At 33.6% G+C, this 27,615-nt stretch overlaps 1 protein-coding gene across 2 annotated transcripts in view; it reads left to right on the top strand.

Moving 5' to 3' along the window:
• The window catches only part of LOC149775420 (low-density lipoprotein receptor-related protein 2-like), a 233,125-nt gene extending 205,931 nt beyond the window's left edge, over positions 1–27,194 (top strand). For both annotated transcript variants that reach the window (XM_089942933.1, XM_089942934.1), the window contains exons 20-30: positions 1,998–2,140; positions 3,261–3,345; positions 3,872–4,040; positions 17,638–17,783; positions 20,428–20,584; positions 21,002–21,093; positions 21,647–21,745; positions 23,396–23,569; positions 24,879–25,103; positions 25,574–25,804; positions 26,520–27,194. In XM_089942933.1, the coding sequence (XP_089799059.1) occupies positions 1,998–2,140; positions 3,261–3,345; positions 3,872–4,040; positions 17,638–17,783; positions 20,428–20,584; positions 21,002–21,093; positions 21,647–21,745; positions 23,396–23,569; positions 24,879–25,103; positions 25,574–25,804; positions 26,520–26,767 (1,769 nt within the window). In that variant the 3' untranslated portion in view covers positions 26,768–27,194. The remainder of the gene's footprint in view (positions 1–1,997; positions 2,141–3,260; positions 3,346–3,871; positions 4,041–17,637; positions 17,784–20,427; positions 20,585–21,001; positions 21,094–21,646; positions 21,746–23,395; positions 23,570–24,878; positions 25,104–25,573; positions 25,805–26,519) is intronic.
• The last annotated feature ends 421 nt before the right edge of the window (positions 27,195–27,615 follow it).

Genomic DNA, 27,615 nt, shown 5'->3' with positions numbered 1-27,615 from the left:
TTGGAAGCTATAAAGTTTACGGAATGAACATTCAGCCGTAGAGCTATCTCACGGGGAGTCTTAAAACGCTTTCTGGTAACCCTTATAATGCGTTCGATGCTGACGTTGGCTTGGAAGACGGTTTTAATTTACTCACAGTGAGTGACACATGTTAGGACCAACGCGTATGCGGTGAAACGGATTTTTCGAGGGATTCTTTGGCAGAGTGGGAGAAGCGGGCCATGCATGGCTGCTTCTTGACTATTCGATTAGGTGTGAAACCAAAAATATTGCGTGATTGTCGACAGGATGCCACGACATACTTGACAGTTTCCATTTTTGAACCAGTCTGATTCTGTGTAACCATATGGGTAAAAGTCTAATTCCTTGTCATTATATGGGCGACATCTATTATGCATGCGTCATTTTTGTCGATGAAGCATACATTGTTCATATTTGTGCATATATCATGGATGGCGTACATTTGCAATAAGGAAGATGACCGTTTAATTTGGGGTCAAAAGGACCTGGGTTAAGATAATGCTACTCCAAGAAGAAACATGACTTTTGCAAAAATCACCACAAATCTTCACTAAAAGTTTGCAAAGGGTCTGCGACGAAAGTATTAAAGAGTTAATTTGGGGTCCAAAGCTCAAATACACGTGCCATTGTGGCCTAAGAAAATGGGTTTTGCAGAGTAATATTTATTAAAGAGTAAGTTACTAAACCTAATAATGTGGAGGTTTTGTAGTTAAGATATAAAATCAAACTATAGATTATGTGACTTGGAGGTCAGAGGTCATAGTAACTATTAGCCTAGTATGATCATAATGGTTCTTGACATAAAAGTCAGTTCCGGATCCTGTATCTTAAACAGATGTTCAGCTTATTGAAATCACTTGTCAACGAGCTCTAGAGTCAACCATTCCCTACTACTTCGTACATATAACCCAAAAGGGCACAGGTATGACGTTACGTTCGATGTACTCTTCTTTGTTTATTAATGTATTTGACGATATATTTTAAATTCTTATTACAAGTTTCAAAATTTTCTAAGGCAATGTGTTAGTTGCCTTCGATTAGTTAATGTTTCTCTCCATCCGTCCATCCATATATCGATCAATCTATCAATCTATTTACCTATTTATGTAGACTTTGAGCCTTCTTTACCATTCACAAAATGCTTTATTACTTATCTTTTACATTCAATATACACATATTTTGTTTTTGCTGACTAAAGTCTCCAAAATTATTTTATTTCTTCTGATTCTTTTGACACAGATCATATTTCATTACCTCTCCTGTCCGCTCCGTTGGGCCCCGAGTGGCCAAGTGGTCTAAAGCGCTCACCGTTACAGATCACTGCTATCTCACCTCTGTCTGCGTGGGTTCGAGTCCAAGGCTCGGCTAGCGTGGGTACGTGGTAAAGCCTGCCAGTAGCTTCTCGTTGGTCGGTGGTTCTTCCCTGGGTTTTCCAGGGTTCTTCCTCCACCATTAATACTGGCCGCCATGTATAGCCTATCTTATGCTGAAAAATGGCGTTAAACCCTAGAACAACAACAACAACAACAACTGTCCGCTCCGGTGGCTTAAGTGGTTAGAGCGTCCGCCTCTGATGCTTGAGGTCGCGGGTTCGAATCTCGGTTGAGTCATACCAAAGACTTATACAAATGGTACTAACAGCTGTCTCGCTTGGCGCTCAGCATTAAGAAGTTAGTGCTAGAACTGGTCGGTCTGCAGTGTGGCAGTTTATAGTGATGTCTAGCACTGGGGCATCATGAAGCAGACATGCACCATCATGTCCCACCCAGTCACATGATTCACCCCGCCACCCCTCCCCCCAGTCATGTGCAGTGTTTTCTTTATAACCCGTTTCTGTTCTTCTGTACAAGTCATTGTGCGGGACCATATAAATTGCTTGATTCAATCGTATAATTTTCTTTCCAACTATCCACCTTTCTGTCCATACTTTGAGCACTTCTTACAATCAACATAAATCGTTATTACTTATCTTTCAGACCCAATGTACACCCATTTCGTCCTCGCTGACCAAAGACTTCAAAGGATTTTTCTGATTCCTGTGACACCCGAGTATATTTCGTTGCCTCTTCAACACGTGGAACAGCCGTATGCAGTGGCGTATGATTCATTCAGGGATAGGGTAGTTGTTATATATATAGCTTGTTTGAATTTGATATCTTGTATGTGGTCAAGCCTTTCTATCACAATATCAGTATGTTTATTAATCTATCCACCTTCATATCTGTTCGACTTTATCTGGTGCCGTTGCAAGAATGTTTATTCATTCGTATTATTGCGCCATGGGCGGATCACAATTTGATATAATTCGTCTGTTTGTTTTAGCTAAGCCCTCTTCCCTAAAGTTTTTCATGTCCAGCCCTTGTATACCCTGTTTGTGTTTTTCCTCTGTTTCTGCACGTAACTATTTTCTTTCTTATTTGTGTGTGCTACATTTTATTTAACTCGTTAGAGTTTTTGTCTTTTCATTTACGGAGTTAGCCTGGAGGTCTTGCCTTCACCATCGTTGCCAGACCAACTGTACAAAACGTAGCCTCAACTACTGCATTCTTGAAATGCTGTAGATTTTGTGATTTTGTAATGTATAAAATGCAAGCAAAAATAACAGGAGAAAAGAATAAACAAAACAACTAAACACGAAGTAAAATCATGTACGACGTCTCATTAGACATTGTTTTTGTTTTACAGTTTCATACAGAGTGGTGATACGTACTTTGGTAGGCTGTAAATTGCTGACCTTCCAACTTCTTATTTGAGATGTTTAAACTGTTACTGGCTTTGTCTATTAACACGTTTACCAGTATTGGTCTAATTGTGCAAGAAGATAAATGTGCCATAGGAGCATAAATCTTGTCTTCTGTATGTTCCCTGCACGTTTTTGCTTCTCAAATGTTTTTTGCAATATCTGCAACTTTTATGTCTTCCAATGGTCTATGATGTACTGTAATTCATACTATATTCTTCCTCTGTAAAAAATTTATTACTAAGTGTCTAAACACGTTGAACATATACTCGCCAAAAACAGACGACACATGAGTTTAATTTTAATTTTAGATAGTGCACACTTTTTTATGGTATATTGATAGGAGACATTTTAAAACATTATCAGCTTTAATCAAAATGTTGTCATACAGCTTCAATGTCCGATTAATAATTGTTTTGGATAACTTATTTTGCATTTCCTTCATGTAGATACATAACTGACCTTAGATATACAATGTTGCAATTATTTACTTTTGTAGATATATTGGACAGATCTGGAAGATAGAACGATTAGCAGAGCCAGTACGAAAGGAAGTTTTCAGCAGATCATAGCTAGTGGACAATGTAATTTGTCTTGCAATCGTAAAATTTTCAGTTAGAAATAGTTCCGTGTTGATTAAAATTATTTCAATGCTAGCTTGTAAAATGATACAATATCTTCATAAATTTTACAATGCCTTTAGTGGGCTCTGTGAGGCAAAAATATTAAAATAGCTCCAATAACTTGATATAAATTACATTTGATTCTATTTCACCCATGTCTGGGTAATGTTTTAAAATAAGAATAGAGTTATTAGCAGTTTTGAAAGCAAACCATTGACTTCATGAAGTTAAAACTTATATTAATACGTAAAGGCAAACATATTTCAAAATTATTTGTTCAGTGATCAATTTATAATTTACTTCAGTTTATTCGACAACTCTCATTCATCAGTGGTCAATCTTCTTTATAAACGTCTTATAATTTTATACCTGCTATAATATCTTATTACCATTTTATATGGTTCTAACTTTTGTTTTTTTGGTGTATATTTTTGTTTTTTTGTGTATATTTTTGTTTTTCTGTGTATATTTTTGTTTTATCTTGCAGATTTCTTGTCGTTAGCCATCGATGTGAAACACCGCATGCTGTACTACACGGCCCAATCTGTTCATACTTTTTTGGGCACTGTAGTTGTTCTTCATTTAGATTCCTTCAAATCCAAAGTTTTAGCTCACATTCCTTCTCCACGAACATTGGCAATTAATCCAGAAAAAGGGTAAGTAAAATATCAATGTATAGATCGATAGTGTTGTGTATTGCTCGTGTAAACAGACAAGCGTGTGTTCATTTGAAATTAAAATTTTGACTTCGATCGATTGATATAGACAATTTTAAAGTGACTTTGTTAGTTTGGCTAACAGCCAAAGCTTGTGTTTTCATGTTTGGTTGAATATGTCTTCCTTTGTGACTAAGGATAAAAACTGACGCGGCATATACAATGACAACGAGAGGATTTCTCTCAAATTACGCGCGAAATACATAAAAAATACGTGGTTTGATGCCGACAAAGATACGTTTAGCCTTTTTTCTCCTTGACGCTTTATACTTTGTTCAACGGTTATAGTCTGCGAAGTACATCGGGTCTCTCTGGTAACCTAGAAGTACATTACATGTGATGAGTACATGGTGAACAAAAATCTAGCTGAATTATTGCATTCTTCAGGAACACCGTATCACTGTAATTCTTACTTCGGCACAATGTTCTTGTATAATGTAAAACATTTCACTTGCATTCTTTGCGGCTTTAAGTTGGATTTCCGGTGTTAGGATTAGCAGCAAGAATGCCCATTTATCGATGTTTCCCAGATTTCTACCTGTTCCAAGGCAATCATATGCAATACATTATCTAACCTGTCGAGTTTACCTTAAATATTGTCTTAGCATTTGAAAAACAATGGTCGTAAATAATAATAATAATAATAATAATAATAATAATAATAATAATGATAATAATAATGATAACAATAATCATAATAATAATCCCAAAACAAGAATGATATCGTTTGAAAATAAATTTATTAAAAAGAAAATAACATTACAAAAACTAATATCAGAGCGGAACTATTTTATTGTTGAAACTTTTCAACTTAAGAGCGATATCCGAAAACGCGGAGTTAAGTGAATGCAAATTACCATTATTTCAAACATGAATATAGAACAAAACACAATATCATTAAAAGTTTCAACAAAGGATTTAGGTAAGCAAACGCGCTACATAAAATGTTTGATTTCATCCGTAATCAAAATGGGTAATACACATTTCTCAAATCGTCCGCATGGGTTTTATTCTCCAATATCAGAAACATGCAACACACTGAAATTGGATACTGGCCGACATTTTAGCGATTGCTACTGACATCACTTGGCGAGTGATTGTGCTACAGCATAAGTGGGGGTGGGGTGGGATGGTGCTATAATATTGCAAGTCTACAACAAGATCACGCGTCTGCCCATCGCACCTTTAAATGCCATTTGATCTTATTATTCTAAGATATCTATGGAAAATGTCGTTGATTTTTGACACGGAAATACGACTGTATTGTTTGGTTTCTAAAGTATTCGTGAAAGAAAGGATTTGAGAACTTTTAGATCATGCGAATAACGATACCATGAGGCAAGCGTGATATTGTAAGTATCTCCATTGTCTAGTTGAATTCAATGTTGCATGCTTAAAGCAAATTTATTTGATTGTCCAATACTTTTATTTCAAAAAGGAGCGACTGTTAGCAAGGTCCACAAATTTGAATTAAGTAAAATTTTAAGGGTTTGTGCACTATTTTCCAAATTAATTGTACTTGGTCTTTTCGTGCATTTTCATAGTTCATAAGATTACGTCATATACTGTATATTATAAAAGCCAAACATATATTTTAAGACAGACCATTTCGATATTAGGGGCTCAACCAGTGTAAATTCTGTCTTTGAAATAACATGAACTTTTTCACTGTCACAACTATTAAATATAATACCAGTGTTTATATTTGATAAATGTCTCCATCTTTTGCTAAATCGTCCAATAGTTTGTGGCATTTTAAAGCTAAACAAATTTTATGTATACTGCACAACATTTGAAAAAGCTATTTTTTAAATTTTAGGGCAAGCGTTTAGAATCTTACTTAAATTCGAAATTTTATCTTTAAATAAACCCAATCACTTTTATTATAACTGTCAAATGAATATAGATTGGTATAATGTATGCGTTTCTTCACTCTTGATTAATGAAGTCGTATTTGATAATGAATACTAAGCTAAAATGTACAACACTTTGAAAACATAAAATTCCTTTTAAGGGCATCATCCAATGACAAGACTCTATGATCTTAAAACTATGTAACAAAGTGTGTATGACTTGAACTTTTAACGTAGTTTTAACAATTTTCAGTCATATCGCTACGATATCTCAGGAGGGTCAGTTTATTGTGATGTCTAGTTGTTGTGTTGTTGTTGTGATTTGAATTTTTTACGTAGCTTTAACAATTTTTCAGTCATATCGCTACGATGTCTGCAATGTGGCAGTTTATAGTGATGTCTAGCACCTTGGCATCATGCCGCAGACATGTAGCATGATGTCCACCCGGTCACATTTCCCTGACACCAGGCCGATTAGTCCAAACACTAACTTCTTAATGCTGGATGCCAAGCGAGGCAGCTGCTAGTATCATTTTAGAAGTCTTTGGTATGACTCGGCCGGGGTTCAAACCCGCTACCTCCCACATCCGAGGCCGACACTCCAACTACTTAGACCACATGAGTGGTCTATGTAACAGAAAAGAGAAACTTCAACAAATAATTTATTTACATTCATTAGAAAGTGAATTGAATCCCAAATTGTACTATGCACCATGGCAAGTCTAACTGTATAGAGTTAAACTTGAATTCCAGCGGTGTTACAAATAAATTCCGAGACTGAATGTGCTGATGTGCCTGTAGAATTGAATGTGCTAATGTGTAAATGTCCTGGAATGTCGCGATGTATTAACAGTCTGTTGATGTATCATAATAACATAATCCAAAATATTCTTGTCTAAATTCATTATAATTCCAAATTAATTATTTAGTCCGAGAAGTATTAATGAGCATTTTGTAATTGCAGTGAATAATTTAAATAAATAAGTCCATCCAAACTATAAAATTAACACAACAATAAGACTGATTCCACTTCGGATGTTAAGGTAGGAATGAATACGTTTTCAAGTAAACAACATTCATATAACAAAATTAAGACACAGTGATAGAGGCAGTATGTAGGTCAGTCTCCTCTCTAAAACATTGAAAATTGTCAAAAGGTTTAGGAATTTCCAAGTGATAAACTAATATTCTTCATTTAGATAGAAATGAACATGTTTACCTCTATTAACAATGATCCTGATTTTTAATCTATGCGTATAGAGACATAGTAGCTATGTATTTTAATCTACACTCATAGAGAAATAGTAGTTATGTATTTTAATATATACTCATAGAGGAATAGAAGCTATGTATTTTAATCTATACTCAGAGAAATAGTAGCTATGTATTTTAATCTATTCTCATAGAGAAATAGTAGATATGTATTTTAATCGACACTAATAGCGAAATAGTAGATATGTATTTTAATCGACACTCATAGCGAAATAGTAGCTATGTATTTTAATCTATTCTCATAGAGAAATAGTAGATATGTATTTTAATCTATACTCATGGAGAAATATTAGCTAGAGAAATTGCAGCTATGTATTTTAATCTATACTGATAGAGAAATAACAGCTATCTATAGTAATCTACACTCATAGAGAAATGGTAGCTATGCATAGTAATCTACACTCATAGATAAATAGTATCTATGCATTTTTATCTACACTCATAGAGAAATAGTATCTAGGAAAATAGTAGCTATGTATTTTAATCTATACTCATAGAGAAATAGTAGCTAAGTGTAATAATCTACACTCATAGAGAAATAGTAGCTAGGAAAATAGTAGCTATGTATTTTAATCTACACACATAGAGAAATAGTAGCTATGTATAGTAATCCACACTCATAGAGAAACAGTAGCTATGAAGTTTGATCTATTCTCATGGATAAATAGTAGCTATGTATTTTTTATCTACACTCATAGAGAAATAGTATTTATGTATTTTAATCTGTACTGATAGAGAAATAGTAGCTATGCATTTTATTGTACCCTCCTAGAGAAATGCTAGCTATGTATTTTAATCTACACTCATAGAGACATAGTATCTATGTATTTTAATCTGTACTCATGGAGAAATATTATCTATGTGTTTTAATCTATACTCAGAGAGAAAAAGCAGCTATGCATTTTAATCTAGCCTGCTAGTGAAATTGTAGCTAGGTATTTTAATCTACACTCATAGAAGCATAGTAGATATGTATTTTAATCTACACTCATAGAGAAATATTAGCTATGCATTTTAATCTACACTCGTAGTGAAATAGTAGCTATGTATTATAATCTCTGCTCATAGAGAAATATGATCTATGTAATTTAGTCTACACTCATAGAGAAATAGTAGCTGTGTGTTTTAATCTAAACTCATAGAGAAATATGATCTATGTAATTTAATCTACACTCATAGAGAAATAGTAGCTGTGTGTTTTAATCCATACTCATAGAGAAATAGAAGCTATGTATTTTAATCTACACTCATAGAGAAATAGTAGCTAAGTATTCTAATCAACACTCATAGAGAAATAGTAGCTATGCATAGTAATATACACTCATAGAGGAATGGTAGCTATACATTTTAATCTATACTCATGGATAAATAGTAGCTATGTGTTTTAATCTACACTCATTGAGACATAGTAGTTATGTATTTTAATCTGTACTCTTGGAGGAATAGTAGGTATGTATTTCAATCTAAACTCATAGAGAAATAGTAGATATGTATTTTAATCTACACTCATAGATTAATAATAGCTATGTATTTTAATATGTACTCATGGAGCAAAAGTAGCTATGTGTTTCAATCTACACTCATAGAGAAATAATATCTATGTATTTTAATCTATACTCTGATTGAAATAGTAGCTATATGTTATAATCTACACTCATAGCGAAATAGTGACCATGTATTTTAATCTACACTCATAGATTAATAGTAGCTCTGTATTTTAATCTATACTTATAGGGAAATAGTAGATATGTATTTTAATCTACACAAATAGAGAAATATGATCTATTTATTTTAATCTACAGTCATAGTGAAAGAGTAGCTCTGTATTTTAATCTATCCTCATAGAACAATAGTAGCTATTTATCTTAATCAACACTCATAGCGAAATAGCAGCTATGTATAGTAATCTACACCCATAGAGAAATTGAAACTATGTATTTTAATCTATAATCATGGAGAAATGGTAGCTATGTGCAGAAATCTACAATCATAGAGAAATTATTGCTATGTATGGTAATCTAAACTCATAGAGAAATCGTAGCTATGTATTTTAATCTATAATCATGGAGAAAGAGGAGCGATGTATTTTAATCTTCATTCATAGGGAAAAAGTAGCTATGTATTTTAATCTATACTCTTAGAGTAATAGTAGCTATGTAATCTACACTCATGGATAAATAGTAGCTATGTATTTTAATCTACACTCATTGAGAAATAGTATCCATGTATTTTAATCTGTACTCATTTAGGAATAGTACTATGTATTTCAATCTACACTCGTAGAGTAATAGTAGCTATGCATTTTAATCTACACTCATAGAGACATAGTAGCTATGTATTTTAAACTGTACACATGGAGGAATAGTAGCTATGTATTTTAATCTATACTGATAGAGAAATAGTAGCTATGTATGGTAATCTAAAATCATAGAGAAATTATTGCTATGTATGGTAATCTAAACTCATAGAGAAATAGTAGCTATGTATTTTAATCTATAATCATGGAGAAAGAGGAGCTATTTATTTTAATCGACACTCATAGAGAAAAAGTAGCAAGAGAAAAAATAGCTATGTGTTTTTTCTACACTCATAGAGAAATAGTAGCTATGTATAGTAATCTACACTCATATAGAAATTGTAGCTATGTATTTCAATCTACAATCATAGAGAAATGGTAGCTATGTGTATTAATCCACACTCATAGAGAAATAGTAGTTAATCGTCTTAATCTATACTCATGGATAAATAGTAGCTAAGTATTTAAATCTACACTCAGAGAGAAATAGTAGCTATGTATTTTAATCTGTACACATGGAGGAATAGTAGCTATGTGTTTTAATCTGCACTCATAGAGACATAGTAGCTATGTATTTTAATCTGTACTCATGGAGGAATAGTAGCTATATATTTCAATCTTCACTCATAGAGAAAGTGTAGCTATGTATTTCAATCTACACTCATAGAGAAATAGTAGCTATGTATTTTAATCTGTACTCATGGAGGAATAGTAGCTACGTATTTTAATCTACTCTAATAGAGAAATAGTAGCTATATATTTCAACGTACACTCATAAAAGCATAGTAGATATGTATTTTAATCTACACTCACAGAGAAATAGTAGCTATTTATTTTAATCAACACTCATAGTGAAATAGTAGCTATGTGTTATAATCTACACTCATAGTGAAATAGTAACTATGTATTTTAATCTACAGTCATAGATTAATATTAGCTCTCTATTTTAATAGATACTTATAGAGAAATAGTAGCTGTGTATTTTAATCTACACTAATAGAGAAAAATGATCTCTGTATTTTAATCTACACTCATAGTGAAATAGTAGTTCTGTATTTTAATCTATACTCATTGAGAAATAGATTCTATGTATTTTAATCTACAGTCATAGAGGAATAGTACCTATGTATATTAGTATACACTCATAGAGAAATAGTGGCTATGTATTTTAATCTACACTCATAGAAAAATACTAGCTATTTATTTTAATCTATACTATTAGAGAAATATGATCTATGTTTTTTAATCTACACTCATAGTGAATAGTAGCTCTGTATTTTAGTCTTTACTCATAGAGAAAAAGAAGCTGTGCATCTTAATCTACATTCATAGAGAAATAGTAGCTATTTATTTTAATCTATACTCATAGAGAAATAGTAGCTATTTATTTTAATCTATACTCATAGAGAAATAGTAGCTATGTATAGTAATCTACACTCATGGATAAATAGTAGCTGTGTATTTCAATCGACACCCAAAGAGAAATAGAACCTATATATTTTAATCTACACTCATAGAGACATAGTAACTATATATTTTAATCTGTACTCATGGGGAAATATTAGCTATGTATTTCAATCTACACTCATAGTGAAATAGTAGCTATGTATTATAATCTACACTCACAGTGATTGTTGTTGTTGTTATAGGGTTTAATGCCATTTTTCAGCACAAGATAGGCTATACATGTCGGCCAGTATTAATGGTGGAGGAAAAACCCTGGAAAACCCCGGAAAGAACCACAGACCAACGAGAAGCTACTGGCAAGCTTTCTCACATATCAACATTGGCCAAGCCCGAGAAGCTATGTATTTTAAGCTACACTCATAGAGAAATAGTAGCTATGTATTTAAATATACACTCATAGAGAAAAAGTAGCTATTTATTTTGATCTAATATCATATAGAAATAGTAGCTCTGCATTTTAATCTACACTCATATGGAAATAGTAGCTATGTATTTTAATCTACACTCATAGAGAAAATAGGTCTGTATTTTAATCTACACTCATCGAGAAACAGTAGCTCTTTATTTTAATCTATACTCAGAGAAATAGTAACTATGTATTTTAATCTAAACTCATAGAGAAATATAGGTCTGTGTTTTAATCTATACACATAGAGAAATAGTAGCTATGTATTTTGATCTACACTCATAGAGAAATTGTAGATATGTATTTTGATCTACACTCATAGAGAATTAGTAGATATGTATTTTAATCTACACTCATAAAGAAATTGTAGCTATGTATTTTAATCTACATTCATGGAGAAATAGTAGATATGTATTTTAATCTACACTAATAAGGAAATATAGGTCTGTGTTTTAATCTACACTCATAGAGAAATTGTAGCTATGTATTTTAATCTACACTCATAGTGAAATGGTGGCTCTGTATTTTAATCGTTACTCATGGAGAAATATTAGCTATGTATTTTAATCTATAATCATGCAGAAATAGTAGCTCTGCATTTTAATCTACGCTCATATGGAAATAGTAACTATGTATTTCAATCTACAATCATAGAGAAAAACTAGCTATGTATTTTAATCTTTAATCATGGAGAAATAGTAGATATGTATTTTGATCTATACTCAGTGAAATAGTAGATATGTATTTTAATCGACACTCAGAGAAATATTAGCTATGTATTTTAATCTATAATTATGGAGAAATAGTAACTATGTATTTTAATTTATACTCATTAAGAATTAGTAGATCTGTATTTTAATCGACACTCATAGTGAAATGGTAGCTCTGTATTTTAATCGTTACTCATGGAGAAATATTAGCTATGTATTTTAATCTATAATCATGGAGAAATAGTAACTATGTATTTTAATTTATACTCATTAAGAATTAGTAGATCTGTATTTTAATCGACACTCATAGTGAAATGGTAGCTCTGTATTTTAATCTATACTCGTAGAGAAATATATCTATGTATTTTTATCTGCACTCATAGAGAGAATGTATTTATGTATTTTAATCTACACTCAAAGAGAAATTGTAGGTATGTATTTTAATCTGCACTCATAGAGAAATTGTAGCTATGTATTTTTATCTACACTCTTATAAAATAGTAGCTCTGTATTTTAATGTACCGTCATAGAGAAATAGTAGCTATGTATTTTAATCTGTACTCATAGAGAAATAGTAGCTATGTATTTTAATCTTTGCTCATAGGGAAATTTTAGCTATGTATTTCAATCTTCAATCAGATAGAAATAGTAGCTATGTAATTAAATCTATAATCATGGAGAAATAGTAACTATGTATTTTAATCTATACTCATAGAGAAATAGTAGCTCAGTATTTTGTTATATAGTCATATAGAAATAGTAGCTATGTATTTTAATCGACATTCTTAGAGAAATAGTAGCTAGAGAAATAGTAGCTATGTGTTTTAATATTCACTCATTGAGAAATACTAGGTATGTATTTTAATCTACACTCATAGAGAAACAGCAGCTATGTATAGTAATATGCACTCATAAAGTAATTGTAGCTATGTATTTCAATCTACAATCATGGAGAAATGGTAGCTATGTACAGCATAGTACACTCATAGAGAAATAGTAGCTATGCATTTTAATCTACATTCATAGGGAAATAGTTGATATGCATTTTAATATATACTCATGGAGAAATGGTAGCTATATATAGTAATCTACGCTCATTGATAAATTGGTTGATATGCACTTTAATCTACACACATAGAGAAATAATAGCTAGAGAAATAGTAGCTATGTATTTTAATCTATACTCATAGAGAAATAGTAGCTATGTATTTTAATCTACACTCATAGAGAAATAGTAGCTATGTATTTTAATCTATACTCATAGAGAAATTTTAGCTATGTATTTTGATCTATACTCTTAGAGAAATAGTAGCTATGTATAGTAATATACACTCATAAAGAAATTGTAGCTATATATTTCAATCTACAATCATAGAGAAATGGTAGTTATGTACAGTATTCTACACTCATAGAGAAATAGTAGCTATGTATTTTAATCTACTCTCATAGGGAAATAGTAGATATGCGTTTCAGAGGCGTAGCGGGGGGGGGGGAGCAGGGGGGGGGTACATATGTCCCCGGGCGCCAAGGTACAGGGGCGCCAAAATGAGGCTTACAACGTTACATTATAATAAGTAAACAAGGGTAATATTCAAAAATGTGATTAAACGGGGAGGGGGCTGGGTCGCCAATTTTATAGTTCGTCCCCGGGCGCAAAATATCATAGCTACGCCTCTGATGCGTTTTAATTTATACTCATGGAGAAATAGTAGCGATGGATTTTAATCTACACTCATAGATACACAGTAGCTATGTATTTTAATTTGTACTCATGGAGGAATCGTGGCTATGCATTTGAATCTACACTCATAGAGAAATAGTAGCTATGTATTTTAATCTACACTCACAGAGAAATAATATCTATATATTTTAATCTGTACTCATGGAGGAATAGTAGCTATGCATTTTAATCTACACTCCTAGAGAAAGTGTAGCTATGTATTATAATCCACATTCATAGTGAAATAGTAGCTGTTTATTATAATATACACTAACAGAGAAATAGTAGCTATGTATTTTAATCTGCACTCATAGAGAAATAGTAGCTATGTGTTTTGATCTACACTCATGGAGAAAGATTAGCTCTATATTTTAATCTACACTCATAGAGAAATAGTAGCTCTGTATTTTAATCTGTACTCATAGAGAAATATAGCTATGTATTTTAATCTACACTCATAGAGAAATAGTAGCTATGTATTTTAATCTGTACTCATAGAGAAATATAGCTCTGTATTTTAATCTACACTCACAGAGAAATAGTAGCTCTGTATATTAATCTGTACTCATAGAGAAATATAGCTCAGTATTTTAATCTACACTCATAGAGAAATAGTAGCTATGTATTTTAATCTACTCTCATAGTGAAATAGTAGCTATGTATTTGAATCTATTCTCAAAGAAATAGTAGCTATGTATTTTATTCTACACTCATAGAGAAATAGTAGCTATGTATTTTATTCTCTTCTCATAGAGAAATAGTAGATATGTATTTCAATCTAGCCTCATAGAGAAATAGTAGCTATGTATTCTAATCTATACTCATAGAGAAATAGTAGGTATGTTTTATGTTGTTTGCAAAAATAATCTCACTATTCAGATAGGTCATTATCTTTGTTTGGACCAAGGACAATTACAAAATACCATTTTGCAAAACATGGAATCATGGAGAGAAGAGAAAAACGATGGCGTGATAAATGTAACATCTGTAGCTATTGCGTATTCACCAGATGCTTACGTCACTGTCTCATTTTTCACCTGACAAGCGATGACGAGGTTTCACCTAGACTTCCTCACTGATTACACACTCGTTTATTGTCACGTCACACGCGATGATGATGATTTACCTAGACGTCATCATTGATTACACTCTCGTTTAATTATTACAAAGCAACCACGCTCTGAAGCAACGGCTCTGGTCTAGTTGCGAATCACTGTGATATATATGTCTCTCCCAATATCAGATACTTTTTCTTTTACACATGTATCTCTGTCATACGACTAGTTGATTTTTGTATATCGATGTGGTACATGTGCGCAATAGTTCCGGAGCCTATATACTATATCAATGAAACTATATTCGATGAAGTTTAGTTTATAGTTTGATCGAAGGAATAAATAGTGTTTGATGGTCATAAATGCCAGAAATTGCCTTTTCTTAAACTGTATCCTAGATGCAGCACATGGAACCTAATGTCTAGAGTACTTTCGAAAACAAAACGGGTAGAAGACAAATAAACTAGAGAAGGAAACTTATATAATGTGTATTGCTAGGTTTGCTCTAACCTAAAGAATGACGTGTATCATTTAAGTAACAAATTATACGAAATAATGAATTGAAATAAAATTGTTGCAAGATATAGTCATTAAACGTCAAAGTAATTACAAAATCAACGAGGTGTTAGATGGAAGTAACTGACATTTCGAGATCACGGTTTCTGTATTGTTCGTCAGGCTTCAACTTTTCTATAAAGTTGAAGCTTAAAGAAGAAAAATAGGCTTAACTTTCTGTTCTCCTCAATTTTGTATGCATTCTTCAGGTAATCATCGTATCCGCAACATCTATATCTGCCAATGGTGCTGGACTACTCATTTGTTTGTACTTTCAATGCACATTAATGACGTTTGTTCGTTCATGTCGAAAATTAACTCTCTCTCTCTCTCTCACACACACACACACACACACATCCACGCAGAACCAAACGATAATCACCACTATATGGAAACATCTCTTACGAACAATTGGGAGAATTGGAGAATGCTGATTTGGAGGTAAAATTCACTTCTAGCTTCTCTTTTGAGATGTTTAAAATTTTGAGATGTTTAAAATTATGAGATGTTTAAAAGTTTGAGATATTTAAACTTTTGAGATGTTTAAAATGTTGTTACCAACATTACCATTAACACATCAGCGAAACAAATGACATACCGCAATAACGATATCTTTTGTTTAAAAAAGTTATTTGTCATGACGCATGACTACAATTGTGCGAAAATAATGTTTTCATCGAGAGAGTAGTAACCTCTCCCTTCCAACCAGTGCATGTTTGCTAAATTTGACAAAGGAGAAGGATTTGATAATATATTGTTACTATCATATTGGGTGACTTCTTATCCTTGCGACACGGTTCCCTTTCTTAAGCAAGAATGACGAGATTGATATGGAAAACAGTTGCAATATTGTACTTTACCTTATTTCGACACTAATATAAAGCAATAATGCAACACAATGGTTTCTTATTCATACATGAAGAAGTCGGAACGTATTTTTTGACGAGGAATGACATGAAGTCAAAAAGTGGCCTTTTCAATTGTTAAACTTTAGGTTATGAAAAATGTCGGATGTTTCCTTTGATTTGGATATTGCATGATTGAAATGAAAATAAATTCCTTAAATTGTGTTCACCATGTATCATCACATAAATTTGTTAATCAGATTTGCTTACGAAAGCGTTAAAGGAATCTTGTGTTTTGTATTACAATACAATTTTGTTTCCCCATTTTTAAATTTTAATATAAGGATTTGTGCTGTTACAATTAACGCCAGGTTTCATTATTCTGTGTTTAGATTAATGTAACATATAATCTTAGTACTCTAATATTGTACATGAGTCGAATGCATTTGATTGTGCGAAAGGAGCAAACTTGTCGCTAATTTTTGTTGTAGCAGCGATTGTGTTTTAATGTTCAACATCAGACTTCATTCTTTCACTACATAACTAGTTTTAAGTCATGAATGATAAATAGTGGAAAATCCAGCGTTGTCTGTATATATATATATATATATATATATATATATATATATATATATATATATATATTATTTCTGCCATCTATTATCAAGCATTCTTCTGCAGGAATCCACGGATAGCACGTTCCGGGTGTAATTATATAGAAAGCAAAATTGACAAGCAGTATTTCCGAATAGAATGTCGATAGGTTGTGGTTTAATATATATTTCTAAATCTTGAATTATCATACATTAGGTGTTCAGCGCGTTATATTTATGACACTATTCAGTGTGCCAAAAAAGCTTTGGTAAGTTGCTGAGAGCTACCAATTTGTTAGGAGTTGATACCAGTAAATAGCTCTTGAGAGTTGATAAGATTGAATAGTTATTGAGAGCTGATGACATCAAATAGTAGTTTAGAGTTTGAAAACACCCAATGGTGGTTGAGAGTTGAGAACATTGAATAGCATCTGAGAGTTAATAACGTTAATTAGTTGCTGGTAATTGATAGAACTAAACAATGTTGAGAGTAGATAACACTAAATATATGAGATCTGACACCACCAAACAGTGCTGAAGAGTCGATGACACTAAATAGATGTTGAGAGTTGATAACGTTGAATGCTTTTTGAAAGTCGATGCCACTAAATAGATTTCGAGAGATGATAACATTGAATAATTATTGAGAGCTGATAACAATAAGTAGTTCTTGAGAATTGATAACATTAAACATCTTTTAGGGTTGATAAAAGTAAATATGTGCTGAGAATTGATGTTATTGATCATTTTAAATATTTCTCTCAGGTTTATTTTCATCGCTGATGAGCCAATACCGTCCTATGGTTTCACGCCACCGTCGCATATTTGGAGAGCGAGCATGGATGGTTCAAATTTAACTACAGTATTCGAAAGTGATACGCCTATTAACGGTCTTGCAAGTCAATTTGATTGTAGGTTATTAAAGTTTCTTTCAATCTTACTTTTCTGCCGACAATACGTAGTTTTCATATTTAACGATAATTCATGTAATTATCAAATCGGACAATACAGTTCTAGCTAAAATGACGTATAATATTGGAATTACGAATGGCATAGTAGAAAGAAGAAATAGGAAACACATAAAAGACGTTAAAATGCCAGACGTTATGAAGGTGTGGAGAGAGTATTAAACTGTTGCCAATATCTACATGTTAAATTAAATAGTTTCCAGTCTGTCAAAGGAATAACGATAGATAATCGAATACCTGTTATGATAATTTCCAAACACACACAAAGTCGTGTAAGTTCCAGATAATATACACTGTAATTATGAGATCATCACACTTATGCAATAGTATAATTTTCCTCCAACTTTAACCCCATATCTACCCCAACTATCAATAATATAATTTGCCTCCAACTGTATACCCAACTTACAACAGTATCATTTTCCACCAACTTTAACTCCAACTCACGATAGTATAATTTTCCTCCAACTTTGACCCCATATCAACCACAACTCACAATCGTATCATTTTCGACCAACTTTAACCCCAACTCACAACAGTATCATTTTCCACCAACTTTAACCCCAACTCACAATGTTATAATTATCCTCTAACTTTAACCCCAACTCACAATCGTATAATTTTCCACCAACTTTAACCCCAACTCACAATAGTATCATTTTCCACCAACTTTAACCCAAACTCACAATATTATAATTATCCTCTAACTTTAACCCCAACTCATAATATTATAATTTTCCACCAACTTTAACCCCAACTCACAATATTATCATTGTCTTCCAACTTTAACCCAAACTCATGATAGTATCATTTTCCTCAAACTTTAACTCCCTATCTACCCAAACTCACATTTACATAACTTTAATCTCAGCTCACAAATGTATCATTTTCTTCTAACTTTAACTCCGCATCTAAACCAACTCACAATAGTATCAATTTCCTCCAATGTTATCTCCATATCAATCCCAACTCACAATAGTATCATATTCCTCCAACTTTAATCCCAGCTCAAAATTGTATCATTTTCCTCCAACGTGAACCCTATATCTACCCCAACTCACAAACTTATCATTTCCTCCAACTTTAATCCCATACCCTCCCACTCACATTAGTATCATTTTCCTCCAACTTTAACCCCATACCCTCCCACTCACAATATTATCATTTTCCTCCAACTTTAACCCTATATCCTCCCACTCACAATAGTATCATTTTCCTCCAACTTTAACCCCATATCCTCCCACTCACAATAGTATCATTTTCCTCCAACTTTAACCCCCATACCCTCCCACTCACAATAGTATCATATTCCTCCAACTTTAATCCCAGCTCACAATTGGATCATTTTTCTCCAACTTTAACCCCATATTTACCTCAAATCACAGTAGTATGATTTTCCCCAACTTTAATCCCAGCTCACAATTGTATCATTTTCCTCCAACGTGAACCCTATATCTACCCCAACTCACAAACTTATTATTTCCTCCAACTTTAATCCCAGCTCACAATTGTATCATTTTTCTCCAACTTTAACCCCATATTTACCCCAAATTACAGTAGTATCATTTTCCCCAACTTTAATCCCAGCTCACAATTGTATAATTTTTCTCCAACTTTAACCCCATATTTACCTCAAATCACAATAGTATCATTTTCCCCAACTTTAACTCAATATCTACCCCAACTCACAATAATACCATTTTCCTCCAGCTTTAATTCTGACTCATAGTAGTACCATTTTCCACCAACTTTATCCACAACTCACAATAGTATCATCTTCCTCCAACATTAACCCAACTCGCAATAGTAGATTTTTCCACCAACATTGTCCCCAACACACAATAGTATCATCTTCCTCCAACTTTGAACCTATACCTCCCCAACTCACAATAGTAGCATTTTCCACTAACATTGTCCCCAACGCACAATAGTATCATCTTCCTCCAGCATTAACCCAACTCATAATAGTATCATCTTCCTCCAGCAGTAACCCAACTTACAATATTATCATTTTCTTCCAACTTTGACCCTATACCTACCCCAACTCACAATAGTAACATTTTCCACTAACATTGTCCCCAACGCACAATAGTATCATCTTCCTCCAACTTTAACCCCAACTCATAATAGTATCATTTTCCTCCAACTTTAACCCTATACCTACCACAACTCACAATATTATCATTTTCCAACATTTTTATCCCCAACTCATAGTAACATCATTTTCCCGAACTTTAAATCCATATCTACCGCGATTCACTTTCGCAATATATTCCTCTATTCTTAACCCTATATCTACTCCAACGTACCTGCAGGGAGGAATATTTTTATCAGCCGTTATGCGGGAGATTCGGCTAACACTGACTCAAAAACAAAATCGTTATCTTAACAAACATTTGTAAGTTTCCGAACTGGTTATTTTACATAGCACTCGCCATGTGTAGAATATTACAATTAGTGCACATTAAAGTTATCTAAAATAACACAACCAGTTGATTTGTTGTTTTAAATGCATACATATCCGTTAATCTGTCAATCTGCGTTATTGAGTATATATTGAGTCTGTTTTTGAATGTGTTTTCTTCAGATATCTTCTTTACAATGCAAGGAGAGAACAATATCATTAGAAGTTCTTTGAATGGAGAAAACAGAAGCATCTTTGTTCAGACACAAATGCCATTGTCCCTGGCTGTCGATAGGGAATGGTTCTACTGGGTAGATGGTGTTCAACGGTCTATTCACGGGTAAATCACCTGTCTGTAAACACTTTAGCTGTAGCATATCGGCCTATTTTCTTTTCGAGGATTCTGAGCATTCGATACTGTTTTAAAGATACAATGTTCCAGTAGTCTTAATTTACATATAAAATGAGTTGCCTGATCTTCATGCATCACGAGCTCTCCATTTGTATAGTATAAACCCAGAGACTGAATGTTTCGTTTTAAAAGTTAATTTTGAGAAATATGTTCACCTTATCTTTCAATTTCGTTTCGTTTACTAAAAGTATGCTTAGGCCGTGCTATACAGTTCTGTGATTTTTATGAGCAGTATTTATTTCGAACTACTGTGTAGCATTTTAACCCAGCCAAAACATGAGATCATTAAATTACTGGTAATACTGAGTTCAATAAAAAAAATGAATATACGTCATTGTATTGTAGTTGCTGGTTGAACGAATGCTCGAGTATTCTCGGTTTTGGCCATACGGACCTTTTCGTGCAACCAACAGGTTTTGCAGTGTACATTAAAGAAGGTATGTGAACAAAGGTGAACTCTTCTAAATGACTTTAGCTTCTGTCACAGCCATGTTAGGTGTTACGTTCTCTCTATAAATGACACAAACTTAAGAGTAAACTAAACAACAACAGCAGCAGCAACAACAAAAACACCTCCACCACCACCACCGCTAATAATAATAATAATAATAATAATAATAATAATAATAATAATGATAATAATAATAATAATAACGATAAACAACAATAGTAATGAGTTTGGGTTTTTGGGTTATAATGTTTACATAAACTAAAAACGGTGCACATAATGGATGATCCAAATGCAATTTCACAGCTTTGTATGATCCATTTTTCTTCCGTATTCGTTTTCATTTGAATATTGGTCGTTGTTGAGCGTACATTTTTCAGATTGACGGGCAGTCATCGTTTAAAATATGCAGTGAACTTATTTGATGATTCTGATATTCATTGATATTCATAGGGAGTAAATCAAAGCTCTGTATACAGGCATGACCTAACGCCGTGGAAGCCTTGTTGATATGAAAACAGTTACTCTTTCTTTTGTTAAAGATCAGCATCTGGAAGCACATGAATACTGTATCCCCACCCCATCTGGATTGCAATGTTCGGAGAGTGGCTTTGTAGCAGAGGAAAATGAAGACAGTAGAGGTAGTGTCAGATGTTTAGAGCAATGTACAATTAGCATTTTTATTTGTTCTCCACGCTGTTCGAAACAAACTGTTGCGGTTCATGTGGTTCGAAACATTCGTGCATTTATGCATGCGTGCATTAATATGTAATGTCATTCATGTGATTCGACCGATCCGGTGGCCTAAGTGGATAGAGCGTCCGCCTCGAATGCAGGAGGTCACGTGTTAGAACCCATGACGATTCATACCAAAGACTTATAAATATGATAATAGCAGTTGCTTCGCTTGGCGCTCAGCATTAAGAGGTTAGTGTTAGGATAGGAGGCATGGTGTCAGGATAATGTGACTGTGTGGGATATCATGCTACATGTCTGCAGCATGATGCCCCACTGCTAGACATCACTATCAACTGTCACACTGCAGACATCGTAGCGATATGACTGAATAATTGTTAGAAAATCTACGTTCCAAATCCAAATCACACACATTCATGTGATACGATACATTCGGGCATTTGTGCATGCTTGCGTTAGTGTGCAATATCATTCGTGTGATTTGATACATTCGGGCATATGTGCATGCTTGCGTTAGTGTGTGATGTTGCTCATCTATTGGTCTACCAACATGTTCTGGTGGTTTAACATTTTCATTTATTATTCAATAGGGCTACTCGGAAATATTGTCGTTGCTGGTATAGACATTACATGCGTCATGTTGGAATTTTTCTCGTGCAAGCGTTTCCTAAGAATATTATAATTAATTGTCCAACTGCCAGGTCATTCCGATCGAACTTACTTTGTTCTAAATAGAGACTTTAAACCTTGCCATGAGGGTGGGGCTTCGCATGCAGGATAGTCTTATATTTTATTTTCATTGTCTCAGGACAGAACTAGGGGAGTCATGAGGACGATATTGAGGTGGGTGGGTGGATGTGGGGGTGAGGGTTCATTGACATAACCAATACAATTATCATTCATTTAGTTCTTGACAAAAATTTGTCCATCGATTTTGCGTATCATCTACTCAAATATTATTCTCGTGCGCTTATCCACTCTTTTTTATATCCATTAGTAATTGCTTTTAATCGGTTCGTATATGATTATCAGAGACCATGTGAAAGAATAAAAGCAAACGTGCTGCATAGAGGTGGTTTAATGGTTTCTTCTGCATGATATGTCATAATATTGAGACAGAATTCAACCTAAAGTATCATGGTGTGTTTCGTTATCGGAATGCTGAAGAAGATCGTTCTTCACACACACACACACACACACACTAAAGTATCAAGGTGAGTTTTATTATCAAAAATATTGAAGAAAATCTTTCTTCACACACACACACACACACACACACACACACACACACACACACCACCCCCGCACTAAATTATCAAGGTGTGTTTTGTTATCGGAATGCTGAAGAAACTCTTTCCCAATTGCAATTTAATTTACCTCTTATTATATTCACGGAAAGTAAAAGTGTTGGAGCAGCTGTTTTAACCGGCCCGTCATATAAGAAAGAAAATTATTTCAAACATTTTCAGCATTTGTTCATTTTAAGATGATTCAGGAGTAAATGGCATTTAAATCGGGTGGATAATTAGAATCACCACTCTCTGTCTGATGGCAACATCGAAAACTTAGAACAAGTTTATATCTTTGTTTTGCAGGGTTCTGTCAAATACCAGCAATAGATTATGGGGATATCGTTGATAACAAGCCAGGTCACGTGGTTCCTGATGGCTACATTACATATGTGCAATGCTTTCCTCTACATAAAACCAATGACAATAAGATGGTTTGCAGAGATGGAAGTTGGTCAAACGTTCCAATTTGTAAACAAGGTTTATACTGAATATAACAGTCCATGATCTATCTATCTATCTATCTATCTATCTATCTATCTATCTATCTATCTATCTATCTATCATTGAATCAATGAGTCAAGCCGTAGGCATGTTCGTCTTTCTGCCATGCTAATGTATTTATCTTAATGTCTACCTGTACTTTTTTGTATTCTATATTTGTGTGTGTCTAAAGTTGTGTTAGTGTGTACGTTCGTGTGTGTGCGAGAGAGAGAGAGGGGGGTGGGTGGGCGGATATGATAACAACACATATCAAATCTGCATTTTTATTTCACCACCTTATCCTTTTTGCATTGTATTTGCTCGATGATGATAATGTATTTAATAAAACAAATATTTAGATTATGTTATACTGCAGAAGAAAATGCTATTAGCATCTGTATTAAAACAAATATATTTTAGCGTTAGCATAATTGGCGATAAGATTGTATATGATGAGAGATAACAGGCACTCGCATTCACTGCTGACCTCAATCATTCCGTTTGGCAGGCTATAGTTCTCAGTATTTTCCTTATTTTACTTCAGCATAGTCTAACGGGAGGGATGGGTTGTACCTCCAAAGTATGGTAGCGCGTAGGCTCTTATCTTGTGTGTTGCGTTTACATTTTAAATCTTAGTGTTTTCTTGTGTGTTGGATGTAGCTAGGGGTCTGACAAAGCTTGTAATTCATTTTGAGTAGGGTTTTTGAGTTAGGTGGTTATTTTTTTTTTTTTTTTTTAACATCATCCATTTCAGTGTTTACTCATCATGTCAATTTCAGTATAGAAATGTACAACATGCTTATATCAGCTAAGTAATAACAGAATCACGTACCGGGCAGTGAAGCCATCATGCAGCGGTAGAACCTTTTGATCACTGATATATTAATTGACCCAGACAGAACTCTACGCCAATGTGATGATATCTTGAGATAGGAAATATGCTTAGCAAATTCACCTTAATGTATTTGGCACGAAAATTCTTGTTTGTGGCATTTTGCTATTGTAAAAGTTTCCTTGTATTTTTCGCGGTTGAGGGTATTTTTACTGTTTGGTTGTGTTTTTTCACGATAATGTAGAGCCTGATCGTATTTTTATATTTTGTGGAGTTTATTGGAAGTGGGGGTTTTCAGGAAATCTTTCGTTATTGCTGAGGATATGTGTACCAATATATCAGAGTATTTCTGCCCATGCACCCCCAAACCTCTTTTCCTCTGGGGTTTATAAATTTGTCAAAATGTGGAAAATATCTGATTGAATATTAAATACAATGCTCATAATAACCGATTTTCTCTCCTTTCCACTAAAGAATACGAAATCTGCGGTACTAACGAAAGAGGATACAAAATATACAGGAAGTCTGGTTTGTTCTATGTGCATCGCGGCATTACTCGCTTGATCGTACTTTTAATTGGTGGGGGTGGAGGCGGGTATGACGTACAGAGTAACAGCACCTTGGCAGGCAGTGGCGGAACTTCGAGGTTTGGTGATTACCTTTATGCCGAAGGAGGAAGTGGAGGATCTCTCCTTGAAGGCAAATACTACTATGAGTGCTAAAAATGGCAATTATATAAAGACATTTTACTCATTATTAATCTAAACGTGTCGCCAGTTACATATTGTATTTAGCGGAGCTCCCATTAATTAAAGTGCGTACGATATCTTCCTGCAATTTAAGCCTGCGAAGCTATCCGTTTCAACGGCAATTGTGTTACGCAATTTTCAATTACTGACATATCCGTACTATTATAACTTTTTCAAGCTAATAATTAAGTTTTGTTCATACTCATTGGTGACGCGAGTATAACACTATGTTATAAATTACCTTCCTACCATGTCGCTACAAATAAGATGGATTTTTCGATTATTTGTCAAATAAATTGTTACCCATACATAACATCTAAGATTATATTCTTCTTGAATGGTTGAATTTCACATCAAACTAAACATAGCTCTACTTTTAATGGCTTCCATAGTGTTTGAACTCTGTCATCTATTTTAAAGGCGGAAAAGGTGGTTCAGGAATGATCAAAGGAGGAGATGGAGGACATGGCGGAAATTGCACAGCAGGTGGCGCTGCTGGACAGAGACAGGGCGGTTTAGATTTTGAACCTGGCTACTCATTCGAAATGTTTTGCGGAGCTGGAGGCCTTTCTACACACTGTGAAAATGTTCTGGATGAAATTAGTGCAGAAACTACTGCACAATGGGCAACACCGAGGAATAATTCAAACGGTAATGTTTACTTTGTTTCATTTTGCTTGCTTTCATTCAAAATGAATACACATCAAGCACTAGAGAGTAATTATATCAAGAAATCTACACCTCTAACAAATCTATATTTTTACATGTTTCTATGTCACCTAGGCCGAATGGTGAAGTTGTATATGTTTGTACCTTATCTCATTCCAGATCTACCATAACTCTAATGATTACTATAATGTAATATAATTTCAAATATATTCAAAATATTATTACATACGAAACAGTTCTGTTAAAGCTAAAATCTTTATTTACATGCCGTATGTTGCAAATAACTACAAATATTGGTCTTTCTACAGTTTTTGTTTTAATAATGACCAAGTCTCAGGGCAAAAAGACCTGTACAAATACCACTGAGGTGCGATGGAAGTAATAAATATTACTACTACTACTACTACTAATAATAATAATAATGATAATAAGATGATGATGATGATGATGATGATGATGAATTGGCGAATATCAGCTCCACATCAGCTATGCAAATTTCCTTCTAACAAAACGTTTGTGCTGACCTCAAATACAACCAATATTGATTCGACTTGACTGGACTTTTCTTTACCGAACTTGGTTTGACTTGATTTTGTTTGATTTATGATGAAAGAAATAATATATAATTAAATTTATATATATATATATATATATATATATATATATATATATATATATATATATATATATATTCCAGCTGGCCAATATGGCGGAGGTTCTGGGAGTAGAGGTGGCGGCGCAGGAGGGGGTGGGGGATTCACCGAATATTCAATAACAGTAAAGCCTGACGACGTTGTTACAGTGACTGTCGGGGAGGGTGGAAAACCCTCATATGCAGAAGCTGGTCAAGGGATTGTTGTTGTGGCATGGGGTGATGTTTCCATAAACGCAGATCTTGAAAAAGTACAGAGACAATACAACTGTAATCGTATTGATGAGCCCTGATTAGGCGGATTGATACCGAGGAATCAGAAAATGTTTAGTAGTAATTTGTCTTCGTGTTAGTTTGTACTTTGTGCATGCGATTGAATGTGATCATGAAACAGAATATATTAATAATGACGATTACGAATTTCGGATACAGCTATGTAGTCTGTCATTAAATGGTGACCGCTTTCTCCCAGTCATACACAACCTACTGCTACAGAAATATGGGTCATGAAACGTGCAATTTCGCGGATTTAACGATGCCAGGCTCGTGTCTTACTGTCTTGTCATTTCCTTGCTATACTTGTTTCAGATGAGATTATTATCAGTCAGCTGCAGCCTATTCAAGAGACTGCGTTTGTTCTTTGTGTGTATTGCAAATAAAAATATCATGCTACATGTGCATTTTCTGGTCCAAAATTTCAATAAATACTTTTGGCATTGATATCTCATTTCTCTATCAGTAGAGTATTTCATAAGTGTGATAGTGCACGATGTTTTCTCTCAACAGAGTATATAATTAAGTGTGATAGTGTACAATGATATCATTCAACAGAGTATATAATTAAGTGTAATAGTGTATGATGATTTCTATCAACAGAGTATATTATTAAGTATGATAGTGTACAATGATTTCTATCAACAGAGTATATAATTAAGTGTGATATGGTGCGATGATTTCTATCAACAGAGTATATAATTAAGTGTGGTATAGTACGATGATTTCTATCAAAAGAGTATATAATTAAGTGTGATATGGTACGATGATTTCTATCAATAGGGTATATAATTAAGTGAGATATGGTACGATGATTTCTATCAATAGGGTATATAATTAAGTGTGATATGGTACGATGATTTCTATC

Source organism: Sinohyriopsis cumingii, chromosome 19 (assembly GCF_028554795.1).
Source record: "Sinohyriopsis cumingii isolate HCF-2022 chromosome 19, ASM2855479v2, whole genome shotgun sequence".
NCBI lineage: Eukaryota > Metazoa > Mollusca > Bivalvia > Unionida > Unionidae > Sinohyriopsis > Sinohyriopsis cumingii.
Note: the sequence above shows the minus strand (reverse complement) of the source record. Positions and strands in the feature narration are given on the sequence as shown.